Source organism: Puma concolor, chromosome D4, assembly GCF_028749965.1.
Source record: "Puma concolor isolate L17-30 chromosome D4, mPumCon1.1.hap2, whole genome shotgun sequence".
Taxonomy (NCBI): domain Eukaryota; kingdom Metazoa; phylum Chordata; class Mammalia; order Carnivora; family Felidae; genus Puma; species Puma concolor.
The window spans coordinates 19,058,597-19,073,326 of NC_141679.1; the positions used below are offsets into that span (position 1 = coordinate 19,058,597).

The following is a 14,730-nucleotide window of genomic DNA, read 5'->3' on the forward strand; positions in this document are numbered from 1 at the left end:
ACCCGTCACAAACAAATTAGGAAGAGAAATATAGGAGGAGACTTTTTGAAGGATCTGGAAAACCTGTTGACATACTTAAAATAGAAGTAGTTTTCATTAAGTTGTATAGGTACAGCGTCTTTCATACATTTTACAGTGACCAAAGAGTATGTTCATTGGGCAACTCTCAGTACCCAAGTATACACACTAAGTGAGAATGTTCGTATGATCTGATCATTTTTCTTCTGTTTTCCCCACTAAAAAAAATGTTGGGAAGACCTACTATGTTGGTTTCATGGCCCACAAAGGGAGCTGCCACCACCACATTGAAAAATCTTGCAGTGTAGGTTCAAATAGAGGTGTTAGAATTACTGTTTTATTTGTACTTGGTTTGAATACATGAAAGATTTTCAAAATATGTGTGTATATTTTATTATTTTGTGCTTTACTTTTGTACTGAAAACACATTTCAAAAGTGGATTTTGATAGTTGGATTTTCTCTCATTAAGGCCGTTTACATCACTGGAAAAGAAGTTTTCAGCTTCAAAATGGTCTCTTTTGTGGATGCAACTGCTGGTTCTGCATACACAGATATGAACGTGGTTGACGTTCAAGTTACTTTAACTGTTGGTTGCATTGAAGTAGTTTTTGTCACAAAATTTCTATGTTCTATATTGGTAAGTATACTAATCGATTTTTTTATTTTTTCTTACTATTTGGAAGTTATTTGCTGTGTTAGGTGAAGAGCAGTAATTCCTCACTTGATTTTTTTCCCCTGATTTTTCAGAATTTTCTGGGTATCTTTTATCAATGCTGAAATGCATAGTGTTTTATTTATATAATATCATTTTCATATGAGAATAGCGCAGTTAATTCAAGCATACATATTAATGTATTAAATATACGTATGTATACCATACATGGATTTGTTATATGTGTTAATTTAATTCTTCGTACATAATTGGTTTAAGTCTTTGTTTTACCTGACTTCCAACTCTAAATAAAAATACTAAATATAAGGATGCCTAAGTGGCTTAGTCAGTTAAGCATCCAACTATTGATTTTGGCTCAGGTCAGGATCTCACAGTTGGTGGGTTTGAGCCCCTTGTTGGGCTCTGTGCTGACAGGGTGGAACCTGCTTGGGATTCTTTTTCTCCCATACTCTCTCTTTCAAAATAAATTAATTAATTAAAAAAAAAAACTCTATGACTGAAGTTTGTTTTGGTCTCATGTAAGTAATCATTATGGAAATTATGTTTTCTGTTGCGTGTTCTATCTGGGGTGTAAAGGCTTTAGAATGAATCTCTATATGATACCACCGTATGATGTTTGATTTCTTTTTCTGTTTTTCATGGTTATTTTTTTCCTGTATCATACCTGTCTTTAGGACTTCAGTATTCACTTTTTAAAAAATGTTGTCTTTAAATCTTGGTGTATAAACTAGGTAATTACCTGATTCTAAATAAATGTTGCTATTTTTGTGATCTTTTTAAAATTTGTTTAAAGTTTACTTATTTTTGAGAATAAGAGTGAGCATGAGTGGGGGAGAGGCAGAGAGAGAGGAGACAGAGAATCCCAGTTGGTCAACCCAGAGCCCTATGAGCTCGAACACACATATCGTGAGATCATGATCTGAGCCAAAATCAAGAGTGGGATGCACTGAGCCACCCAAGCGCACCTTTTTTTGATTAAATATCTATTTTTGAGAGAGAGAGAGAGAATTCAAGTTGGGGAGTGGCAGAGATAAAGAGGGAGACACAGAATCCCAAGCAGCCTCTTGCACTGTCAGCACATAGCCTGACATGGGGCTCAAACCCACTAACCATGAGATCATGACCTGAGCCAGAGTCAGACACTCAAGTGATTAAGCCACCCAGGCACCCCTGTGATCTTTTTGAGATTACAGTGCAATTTTTCCTGTAGCTTGTAGTGTGTTTTCATACTCAAATAGTAAATATGAACAAGCATTCCTGTTCTAATTTTTTTTTTCTGATTTATTTTTTAAGTTTGTTAGTTTATTTAGTTAGAAAGGACACAAGCAAGGGAGGGACAGAGAGAGAGAAAGAGAGAATCCTGAGCAGGCTCTGCACGGTCAGCACAGAACCCAGTGCGGGGCTTGGTCTCTCAAGAACCATGAGATCATGACCTAAGCCGAAATCAAGAGTTGGGTGCTTAACTGACTGGGCCACCCAGGAGCCCCTCTAATTTATCTTTATAACTCAGCCTCATTATGTCCCTGAGCCCTGTTGTGATGGCCTTTTAGTCTTAAATTACTGAAAATACGGGTGCCTGGGTGCCTTGGTTGAGTGTCCCACTCTTGGTTTCAGCGTCAGGTTATATGATCTTGGTTTCCTTAGTTCGAGCCCTGCTTCAATGTCTGCACTGGCAGTGAAGAGCCTGCTTGGGATTCTCTGTCTCCCTTGCTCTCTGCCCCTCCCCTGTGCACCCTGGCTCTGCCTCTCTCAAAATAAATAAGCTAAAAAAAACCCTTCTGTTTAAAAAAAATTACTGAAAATAAATTGTTTGGAAACAAATACTGAAAACAAATTGTTTGGAAATTAGGTATAATTCTAGATACATTTTATGTCACTGAAATATTTTTTCTAGAGGTCAGAATTCAAAAACTACAGAGTTCTTGACATTTTCTTACTTTTCAAGTTACTTTGTAGTTTACAAACTTAAATAAGCTGTCTGTCCTTTGAGGTTGTATAGGAGAATACAGTGTGATTGCTTAGCCATTAGGGAAAGTATGTTAATAAGGGTAGTAGGTATATCACTGAAACCTTGCAATATCTACATGTTAACTTTTTTCCCGGGACAAAATTTTTGTTGTTTTATTGTTTCTGTATCTGTATCTTACTGTTTCTCAGTTTTCAGTGGAGAATATTGAGATTTAGTACAGATAACCAGACTTGGATAAAAGAATGCTTGGTTGTACCGAGAAAAAATGTTTCTCACGGAAGTAAGATCATCAATATCAGTATGCATTTAACATTAACATTCATTAATGGTAACCTTAATAATATAATTCTGTTACCTTTTAGGCTTTTATAGATAATTTTCAAGCGGCTAAACAAGCTTTGGCTGAGGCTACTGTTCAGGCAGCAGGAATGGCGGCTACTGGTGTAAAAGAACTGGCACAGAGGAGTTCTAGAATGTCGTTGGATGTTAACATCAAAGCCCCAGTGGTGGTCATCCCACAGTCTCCAGTTTCTGAAAATGTTTTTGTTGCTGATTTTGGACTAATTACAATGACAAATACATTCCATATAATAAAAGAGAGCCAGAGCAACCCCCCACCCATTATTGATTTGATAACAATAAGGCTGAGTGAAATGCGACTATACAGGTAAGCTTTTCTTAGGTACATTTGTGGAGAATGCAGTCTTTTTCAGACTTTTTACATGAGAGGTTTTGATATCCGGAGTCTTCTATCTACAGGGAGATTTTATTTTATTATAACTATACTAATTTTGAGAATTTCTCTTGTGCAAGTTTTTTGAAAACCTACATAGTATTTGAAAAATGCTCCTTAGGTAACCAGGAAGACTAAACAGTTTATCTCTCAGGAATGACTGTTGTCTGATGTTCTGTGTCTTGAAAATCATTTTTAAATGTTTTTTGTGTGAGTTTTTTTTGGTGAAGGAGATGAGTTGTTTCAGGCAGTGTGATAAATTCGGTTTATATTATTTCATGTTGGATGGAAGGAGAAATTTAAGCACCTCGCGTATCCCAGGCACTCTTCTGGGAACAAGACGTATTATGATGCGCAATCTTTACAAAGGATGAATAAACAGTTTCTACTTCATTGTCAAGGTAGCTGTTCTTTAATGAAAGTAATGAGCTGATGCACAAAAATGGGATCACACTTAGATTTTAGATGGGTTGTAGAAAACAGGTCAAAAGGAGACAACACTAGAGGTTGAAAGAGTGGTTTACTAACTACTGGTGCGATTTCCATAAGAATTATATGTGATGCTGTCTAGGGTAGGGAAGTGAGGTAGTGGAGAACTACCCAGTTAAGAGAAATTTAAAAAGTAGAATATATAGTAAGAGATTACTGAATGGATGTCAGAGTTTGAGGAGAGAAATTTGACTCCAGATTGCAGGCTTACAAAATTTGTTATTTGGTAATAATGCAGTTCACCGAGATAAGATAGAACAATGCAGAAAAAACAGTTGAGTGGAGACATTGAGTTCTCTAGTGAGTAAAGTAACTTGGAAGTTGCTGTCTGACTTTGGTATAGAGATCTATAGAAAAAGATTGGAAGGCACTTGAATGTATGTGTGTAGATTTTAGGAGAGTGTTTGGACTTCCGGATTTGGGTGTCCTCAGTAATATTTAGCTATCTATTAAAGTCACTGAACAAGTGATATCACATAGTTTGTAGAGTGGGACATACGGGACAGAATCCTGATGAATGCCAATACACAAGGCATATATATTTCTCAAAAGAGACTAAGAAATGGCAGGCAGAGAGATGGGAGGCATTCCAGGAAGATATGTTGAGACAATGTTGAGGACTCTGTTGACATTGTTAACCATGAATTAAGAGTACATGATAATTTTTTTCATGTAGTACTTGATATTTGGTGTCGGATTCAGGCAAGACTGAATTTTTAACAAGCAGGTGTGACCAAAGTGGGACAGGATTTTTAAATATTGAGAGTCATGTTGATGGATAATGGAGACAGAAGAAATCAAAGATAAGAGGGTACATAAAGAGTAAAAGAACGTAGAGAGAGGTTTATAAACTGGAAATTCATCAATCTTAAAGTCTTCAAAAATAAGCACTGACTAGTTGATACAGGAAAGCAAGAGTAGAAAGTGCTAAGTCTGGATGATGATATTCTTAAAAGGATAGGAGTGAGAATTGAGTATCATTACAAACTAAGGAAAATGACTTCTGTCTCTTAATGCTGAGATGAATAAGACGTTGGAGAAAAATTGGCCCCTATTTAATAGAGCTCCATGGAAAGCCAGGTTTCGGTTACAGTGATACATTTAGTGAAGACATTGGAAAATGTAGATTTGTTCGGCCAAGCCCAGGGAATTCAAAAATCACAGGGAAATATTGAGGTGAGAGACTTTTATTTTAATAATAGGCTATAGATACATAGAGACACTTTAAACTTCAGATGGCTCATTAACTTTTAAACTGTATAAAAGTCTAAATTTACTAAAAGAGAATATGTATCTAAAATCACATCTTGCCTGATTTCAAGAAATGGTACATGTAAATCAGGTGTGAATCTATATTACAAATAGATTATCTGCTTTGAAAAGAGTTTACTAAATATCTTTAGAGCATTAAAAATATTTATTTTTATGTCCAAAAATGAGTTAACTTTTTACTGAAGACATAACATAAAATGGTATTAGGATGAACAGAAAAATATGACCACCCAGAGGTAAGTACTATTAATAGTTTGGTATGTTTCTTCTAGTTCATTATTTCTGCACATATATGTTAAGTAAAAGAAGAATTATATATTTTGCATCATAAATACATTTTTTTCCCTTAACAGTATGCTATAAATATTTTTCCATATTATTTTGAGTACAAAATTATTTCTAAATACTTCATTTTATTCTGTTAAAAATTAGTTGCCTATTGTTTAAAAGTTAATTTGATTGTGAGTTTTTTTTGCTGTTATAAATAACGTTACAATTATTCCTATCATGACATCCTACTCATGTCGTTAGGATAATTCATTTCCTGCAGATGAATTTCTAGAATAGAATTACTTAGTTATACAGTTACAGGTTTTCCCTGAAATAATTTTCAAGTTCTTGATATTTGGAAATTCAGTTTGGTTTCAGCTTCATAGAAAAGCACATAAAGACAAATAAGTATTTTATTTTTGTGACAACCTGTGTTGAAATCATTTTTTTGCAAAGCTACTAATCGCAATGTAAAATTTTTACAAAGATACTTATAGTACTTCTATAAGGAAAGTTGTAGACCTTAACCCATGGCCAGAAAGAAATCTTGAATAAATGTGGAGAGAATATTTTCCTAGATCTAATATTATAAAGATGTCAGTTTGTATACATTGATTTTGAGGTGGGGAATGGAGACATCATAACATTAGAGGTACTACTAAAATACTAAAATATATAGAATTGCACTAAATACTTCTAAAATGTATTATAAACTACAATGATTAAAATAAAGAGAATAGAAAGGTAAGCAGCAATTGACCATCTGCACGTACGTGTGTTACAGTCATACATACATATACAGTCAGTCTGCAGTATTCTTAGATACCATATGTGTGAACTTGCCCATTCGCTAAAAGTTATACGTAACCCCAAAATCAATAAACATGACACTTTTGCGGTTATTTCTGCGTGTGCATATCCATGAGAAGTGTTGATCTTCCAAAACCTGTGTTCCCAACTAAGGTGTCAGACAAAGTGACACTCTGTCTTCTTATTTCAGCAAATAATTGTATAGCATATGACGTACTGCAATTATCTAAGCCAAGGACTGGCAATACAGCATAGATTGAGATGAAGTAGTCCCCTTTTTTCAGGAAGATTTTATTCTTTATTTTTTTAAATGTTTATTTTTGAGAGAGGGAGAGACAGAACATGAGCGGGGAAGGGTCAGAGAGAGGGAGACAGAGGATCCTAAGCAGGCTCCAGGCTCCATGCTGACAGCAGAGAGCCCAATGTGGGGCTCGAATTCATGAACCACAAGATCCCGACCTGCGCCTGAGTCAGATGCTTAACCAACTGAGCCGCACAGGGGCGCCATCATGAAGCTTTTATTTCTAACCGAAACTATAGACAAGACAATAAACTATTAAAATACAGTATATAAAATAGAATGTGGGAGCACATAGGAAAAGTATCTATCCCAGATACTGAGTAACACTGATAAGGCAAATATTTTTAAGGAAGTAATCTTTTGACACAGCAATTAATGTTAATTTCTTACAGTTTGTCCAGAACAAGAAAGTTAATCAAAAATAGGTACAAAAGTACTGATCCAAGTATTTATTTATACTGAAAAAATAAAAGCAACATAACTTTCAACAATGGAAGGTTAAAGTTATATTATAGTCATATAACATGCACCTATTAAAATTGCATATGAGGAATTTCCAGAGAAGAAGGCAGAGGGGGAAGATCTGGGTTCACCTTGTCTCATGGATACCCTTAGATAATACCCACATCAGTATAAATAACCCAGAAAAAGACCTGAAGACTGGCAGAACAGACTCCACAGCTAAATGTAGAAAAGAGGCCACGTCAAAGAGGGTGGAGACAAGGTGGGGAGCCAGACTCAGCCATGAGGCTGTCAGTAGGAGGGCGGGACACCTGTAGGCATGGAGAAGGGAAAGGAGCAGGTACCTCCGCAGGCACCGGGAAGATGGATCTTCCATAACACTTGGCTTTGAAAACTACAGGGGTGTAAATTTAGCAAGTTCTTACTATCAGTGGGCTTAACACCTGGAACTTTAAAAATTCAGGTTCGGCTCTGGGAGAGCCAGGGCACAATGGGAAATGGAGTACCCACCCTCTAAGAGACAGCACAACATACAGCCCCCTTGCACAGAAGCAGCAGTTTGAAAAACACTGAGGGTAAACAGGAAGGAGATTTATTTACTAACCTCAAGTCTTGTGCAGAAGGGATAGGAGTTTTTGGGAATCCGCAAGAACAGAAAAGCTGACCATTGCCCTTACCCTCCCCTGATAGGTACATGAGCACCTGTGGGAACCAGCACAATGCAAGCACTCCCCACCTAGCTTGTTTATAGTGTGTCCTGTTGCCACACGCTTCTGTAGACCCACCCCCATCATCCTCGCTGGGCAGTTTTCCTGGTTGGCTGGAGATCCCTCCCATAGCAGATGAGCACAGACCTTGCTGACACCACGCACTTTGCCCGCACATTCTCCCGAGGACCTGCCCTCTCCAGCGTGCCCTTGGCAGGCGTCCATCCAAAGAGGTGGGACAGGTCTGCCACTGTGCAAGCAGCCCTGAAGGCGGGGGGCAGCCCCATTCCAAAGTGACTCCTGTGACGGGGATAGGGGAAATAACCACATAGTTCAACTCTGGCCTCAGCAGTGGGCCAGGCACAGACATCTCGTCCGACTGCAGGCTCCACCCACTAACAAAACTTGTCAGGGGACAACACAGGGAGAGGCCCCTGTGGTTCAGTGCTACCACTGTTCTGCCAGACACTTGGTCTGACCCACCTCAACCCCAGGGTGGCCCCATACCGGACCGCTAACAACACAGGTACCAAACTCTGCCCACAACAAGCAAAGAGCACCATTTCAGGCAACTGGATGGAAGGCAAACACAGCTCAGCAGTAGTAGGGCATACAACACATAGAGGACACTCCTTAAGCACCACATTCTGATGAACAGGGGACCTTGCACTGCCGGACACCATGTGGACCTTGTCTTCATAAAGCCACTACTTTCAAGAGCAGGAGACACAGCTTTTTTTTTTTTTTAATTTTTTCTTAATGTTTATTTTTGAGACCAAGAGACAGTGTGAGTCGGGGGGAGGGACAGAGAGAGAGAGAGAGGGAGACACAGGCTCCAGGCTCTAAGCCATCAGCACAGAGCCCAACGCAGGGCTTGAACTCAGTGATCACGAGATCATGACCTGAGCCGAAGCCGGACGTCCAACCTACCGAGCCACCCAGGTGCCCCATAGCTGACTTTCTTAATGTATACAAACAGAGATACAAAGTGGAGAGACGGAGGAGTAAGTCCCAAATGAAAGAAAAGAATAAAATCACAGCATAAAAGCTAAACAGAATGGAGATGATATGCCTGATAGAGGATGCCATTGAAAGTAATGATCATGAAGATACTCACTGGACTTGAGAAAAAAGGAGAGGACTTCAGTGAGACTCTTAATAAAGAGGAAGAAAACATTTAAAAAATCAGAGATTAATAACTCAATAACTAAAGTTTAAAATATATGAGGAGTAAATAGACTAGAGGAAGCAGGAGTATGGATCAGCAACCTGGAGGACAGAGCAATGGAAAGCAATCAAGCAGAGCAAAACAATAGTGAAAAATGAAAGTAGATTAAGGGAACTCAGTAACACCATGAAGTATAATAACATTTGTATCCTAGGGAACCCAGAAGGGGAAGAGAGTAAAAAGGTGACAAAATTTGTAGATATGATAGCTGCCACCTTCCCAAATCTGGAGAAAGAAACAGAAATCCAGATCCAGGATGCACAGAGAGCCCCCAACAAAATCGGCCCCAGGAGATGCACACCAGGATACATAGTAATTAAAATGGAGAAAAAGTAGTGATAGAGAATCTTAAAAGCAGAAAGAAAAGAGAAAACAGTTACATACAAGGGAAACCAAAGCAAAAATAAATTATTGGAACTACAGCAAAATAAAAATCTTCCCAACGAACAATCAAGAAAGCCAAAAGACCAGCTATGAATGGAAGAAGGTATTTGCAAATGACACATCTGGTAAGGGGTTATTATTCAGAATACATAAAGAACTTCTACAACTCAACACACACTCTCACAGTTAAAAAAAATTCGCTGAAGAGATGAACAGACATTTCTCCAAAGAAGACATCCAGATGGCCAGCAGACACGTGAAAAGATGCTCATCATCACTCATTATCAGGGAAATGAAAATCAAAACCATATTGAGATATCACCACACACCTGTCAGAATGGTAACAATCAAAAACACAAGAAACAACCAGTGTTGGTGAAAGTGTGGAGAAAAAGGAACCTTTGTCCACTGTCGGTGGGAATGTAAAATGGTATAGCCACTGTGAAAAACAGTATATAGAGATTCATTTAAAAAAATTAAAGAGGGGCGCCTGGGTGGCTCAGTCGGTTAAGCGGCCGACTTCGGCTCAGGTCGTTATCTCGCGGTCCGTGAGTTCTAGCCCCGCGTCGGGCTCTGTGCTGACAGCTCAGAGCCTGGAGCCTGCTTCAGATTCTGTGTCTCCCTCTCTCTGACCCTCCCCTGTTCATGCTGTGTCTCTCCCTGTCTCAAAAATAAATAAACGTTAAAAAAAAATTAAAGAATTACCATATGATCTGGTAATTCTGAGTATTTTCTCAAACAATATGAAAAATGAATTTGAAAAGATACACTTATGTTTATTGCAGCGTTATTTATAATAGCCAAATTAAGGCAGCAGCTCAAATGTACATCATTTGATGAATAAAGAGGAAGTGGGGTGTGTGTGTGTGTGTATGGTGGAAGATGGGTCATAAAAATATTGAAATCTTGCCATTTGCAACAACATGGATGGATCTAGAAGAGAAAATGCTAAGTGAAGTCATTCAGCAAAAGGCAAACACATAGGGTTTCGCTCCTGTAGTTCAAGAAACAAAGGAAAAAACAGACTCTTAACTGTAGAGAACAAACTGATGGTTACTAGAGGTGGATGGGGGAATGGGCAAAAGGGATTAAGAGTAGACTTAAAATGATGAGTACTGAGTCATATATATAATTGTTGAATCCCTGTATTGTATTTATACCTGTATTAATGATACTGGAATTTTAACTAAAAATAATTTTAAAAACGTATGGAGATAGTTCTCATTTTAAGGGTTTACTATACCAACATATATTTTGGCACTTTTTAACATTGTAAAATCATATTTTAAAAATAGATTTCTCTATAATATGGAACACTTGAGCTCAAAAAAAATCATCTATGTTTACAGTGGGATGTACTGTCATTTTGACTTGGAGAGCTGGGTAGATTTTATTCTTCTCTTCATACACAAATTACTGATTTTTTTCTATTTGTATATAGAATGGTAAAAATTATTTTTTACTCCTCTGAGTATATATGAAACAAAACAATTTTATTTCTACTTACAGGTCTCAATTTATTGATGATACATACCAGGAAGTACTGGATCTGCTACTGCCATTAAATCTTGAGGTGATTGTTGAGCGAAATTTATCTTGGGAATGGTACCAGGAGGTTCCTTGTTTTAATGTAAATGCTCAGCTAAAGCCCATGGAGGTGAGTTTTTTGGATGCTTATTTATTTCCATTTTGTGTGTTAAAAATATTTCTTGGGAACATAAGGTATTTTGGTTGTAGATATTACATACTGACCAACTTTGTCAAAGTTGTAATAGTAGCTATATTAGAATTCATTGAATGTTCTCTATTCATTCATTCAGCAAACATTTGAGTGACTACTCTGTGTTAGGTTTTAGGCTGTATATGGGGAGACAGTGGCAAAGAAGCTATGGCATTGTCATTGGCTTCGTGGAACCTAACTAGTACCAAGGGTCGGTGGTCATGGTGATCTAGAGGTGTGATAGTTAAACTTTTAAAAAGTGCATAGGCATGTACCTAAAATAGTTATAAGCTGTGGTAAATTCTGTAAAGAAAACAAATATTAGATATGGTGAGTAGTCAGTTGGGTATATTAATTTAGAAGTTAGTGGGGAAGTCTAAGCTGGAAATAATAATTTAAAGTCATCAGCACCTAGATGGTATTTAAAGCCATGACAACATAAGAAATAGCCTAGAGAAAGTCCTAGAAGAAATGGAAGAGGTTGATAATGAAAATGGCAAATGGGTCATTTGCGTAACTTTACTTCCCTGTTGCTTGATAGTGCTTCACAGCTCTCTAATATAACTATCCAAAATTTGTATTTTCCCTCTTGGCTGGATGGAAGTCAACTGTATCACATGCTTTGCTGAAGTGACGGCAACACATACTCTGTCTGGAAGGTTACTTTAAGAAACCTACTTAACAAATCCTCTTTCCTCCTCCAATTTCCTTTCTATTTTTCCCTATAAAAATTGTATTCAAAAAGAGAAAATCATCATTTTTAAAGGTTTCAGATTTTTATTTCAGAAATACATTTCGCGTTTAAAACATCATCTCAAGTGAAAAATCTTTATGCTCATAGTGTATAAGATCATATAGACTCCCTAACTTACAAATGGAAAGTATTTTCTTAAGATGAAAATTGAAGTCTCTCTATATTGTTAAGACAACAGATCAAAACTTTTAAAACATTAAGTAGCATGGTTCACCCAGCTTACTGCACAGATCTTGGGAGTGGCCTGAGTTAGATCTCTGGGGGGCAGCAGGGACACCATTTTGTTCCATTCTTCTCTAGGAAGATCCATGCAGAATGTTCAGATGAACCTTTGTAGACCATCTGTAAAGGCCCAGCTGCCTTCTAGGGCAGATGAAATTGGGTCTTCCCCTACCCTGATCCCCCTGAATAGGTAGCAGGTATGGCCCTGGGTCCACATATTTGACCCCTCCTGGTTCAGGGAAAGGTTGGAATCAGTTACTGTCATACATCTAGACTAAGTACTGCAGCCTCTGATTTTTGACTTCTTGGACTTCTGGGGGTGGCAAGATAGCCTGTCCTGACATGTAGGAGCCATAGTCCAGCGGTCCTGGAATCCTTGTAATTCTTCTGACTTCCTGCACTGAGCTGTTTTCAAGAGTGAAGATTGCAAATACCACTATTTTGGGGGGCATTTGATATATACATGTACTAATTGAAAGATGAGGTTTAGATGTAGTTGTCATATTTAACTTCAGCTTATTAATTTATATGAACATACTATTTTTGTAATACCAGGTATGTAATAAACACAAGATGTCATGAATAAATGAAAAAGAAAAGCACAGCATAAATAGCATGAATAAGATACACATGGACTTAATCTTAAAACACTAGATTAGCATATCATCTTTGAAATGCAGTCAAAGGAATCCTAGTACAAACAAAAGTGTTAAATTTTGTGGTGTTAAAATTATTTCCTTGAGGTGATTGAGTATATCAACTTAAAACTCAAAGGGTTTTTTTTTACATAATTTTTTTTTTACATAATTGCTATTGTATTACAGTTCTTCAGAGAAACATAATCAAAGGGTGTGTGTGTGTGTGTGTGTTTACACTTGGTCTGGATGTGGTAGACTGACTTCTTGATGACTCGATTTTAACCTCTCCCTGACACAGAGGATGAAGTTCAGGAGGGGTCAAACATGTGGTCCCCTGAGGTAGACTGTAACAGTTGTTAACTATTCAGGTGGATCATGAAGACCCAGTTTCATACTGGTTGGTCTGCCCCAGAAGGCAGCTGGGCACTTATAGATGGTCTGTGCATGAGGTACATATTCTATATGCGTACCATATATGTAATATCTTGGATAATTTTGGACCAAATATCTAGATACTGTGGCCTAGCCAAGTTGACATTGAATTAACACAGTTTTCAATACAGATCTTACGTTGGTGATATTAGGCTAAATTCACAACACATGGGGTTTTGAGTGACTGTATGAGTTCTTTAAGTGGATTTAAGTATCATATTTGACCATTAAACCTCAGCTTTTTATATAAAGTCAGGATATATTTTTTATACCGAGGGCTTTTGTTAGGTTCAAAGGAAATAATTCATGTAAAACACTGAACTATTTTTCATGATACAAGTCAGTATTTTTGATTAAATTGCATTTGTAAATACAGGTGCTTAGTAACCCAAAAAATGCAGAGTATCTAGGTAAAGGTGAAAGTTCATTTGAAAGGTTTTAAATTATTAGGTTAATTGGTATATGCCTAACAAAAAACTTTTATTCATAATTTCATTGGAATTGACATCTAATTTCCATATTTCACAAGGTACTAAAAATCACATGGTCATTTAGGAAACTCAGTATTATTCGGTTAGTACAAATATCTAATGCATTAAAAAATTGGCTTGTAGAGGATTGAAATGAAACACTTGGCTTTTCTGTGGAAGAAAATTTTGAACTACGTAAAGTAGTAATGTTAAAATAAGCAAATCTTTTCTTCACAGTTCATTCTTAGTCAAGAAGATTTAACAACTATTTTTAAGACATTACATGGTAATGTATGGTATGAAGAAGGTTATGGTGCCTCACCTGCAGGAGTAAAAGATGAACATAGTATTACTAGTGGAGCTAGTAATGCTTCACACCATTTAGAAGGTATGTTCTTAACTTCAAATTAGCCCTCCCCTCCCCATGTCCAACCCCTACTTTTCGTCTTTTATCCTTCTTTCCATTCTCTAGTTTGAGTTTTTGGAAAACAAGATTTATAGATCTTTTCTAAGTTCTCTAAATTGAGTATCTCTAAATTGTCTGTTCGTAGACATTCTGTTGATTTTTTTCTTTGAATCAAAATTCCTAATCGTGTTGTGACAAAATTCGTTAGTATTTATTCTTGTTATACCTACTGCCTTATATGTCCTTTTTTCAGTTTTTCTCACCATCCTCCTCTTTTCCCTTGTTCCTAGTGCAGCCTATATCCCAGATGGGATATTTTATATTAGTATCAAAATATTAAGGATGTCGAGAGAGAACAGTCACTGATAAATGATGAATTTCAGCAGATATCTGCAAGATAGATCGGTGGAGCAGAGCAGAGGGAAATATAACTCAGTTGCATCTAATGTTGGATTTAATGTGCTGTGTGGAACCTGACTGGGTCTTATAGGGCTGGGATGATTATATGCTTCACAAGAAAAAAGTTCACATTCTGTCATTTTGGGGTATCCTCAAACCTACCTACCTCAAAATGGAACTTACTAGTCCACTAGATCCACTCTTGCAAAGCCCTGAGATAATACACAACTTTTCCAGTCAGGGAAACACAAAAACAACCCTACATTTATAACATTATAGGACACTCTATCCTTATTGAGTAGTATAACCAGTCTAGTCCTTTGTTGTTAAAATATTCATAGTCAGAATAAGGAAATAGCAAGAACCAAAGCA

At 37.2% G+C, this 14,730-nt stretch overlaps 1 protein-coding gene across 5 annotated transcripts in view; it reads left to right on the plus strand.

The window, feature by feature from the left end:
* Nucleotides 1-14,730, plus strand: part of VPS13A (vacuolar protein sorting 13 homolog A) — a 256,968-nt gene that overhangs the window by 125,747 nt on the left and 116,491 nt on the right. For all 5 annotated transcript variants that reach the window (XM_025931580.2, XM_086685038.1, XM_025931583.2 and 2 more), the window contains 4 exons: nucleotides 489-656; nucleotides 3,024-3,328; nucleotides 10,827-10,974; nucleotides 13,791-13,941. In XM_025931580.2, the coding sequence (XP_025787365.1) occupies nucleotides 489-656; nucleotides 3,024-3,328; nucleotides 10,827-10,974; nucleotides 13,791-13,941 (772 nt within the window). The remainder of the gene's footprint in view (nucleotides 1-488; nucleotides 657-3,023; nucleotides 3,329-10,826; nucleotides 10,975-13,790; nucleotides 13,942-14,730) is intronic.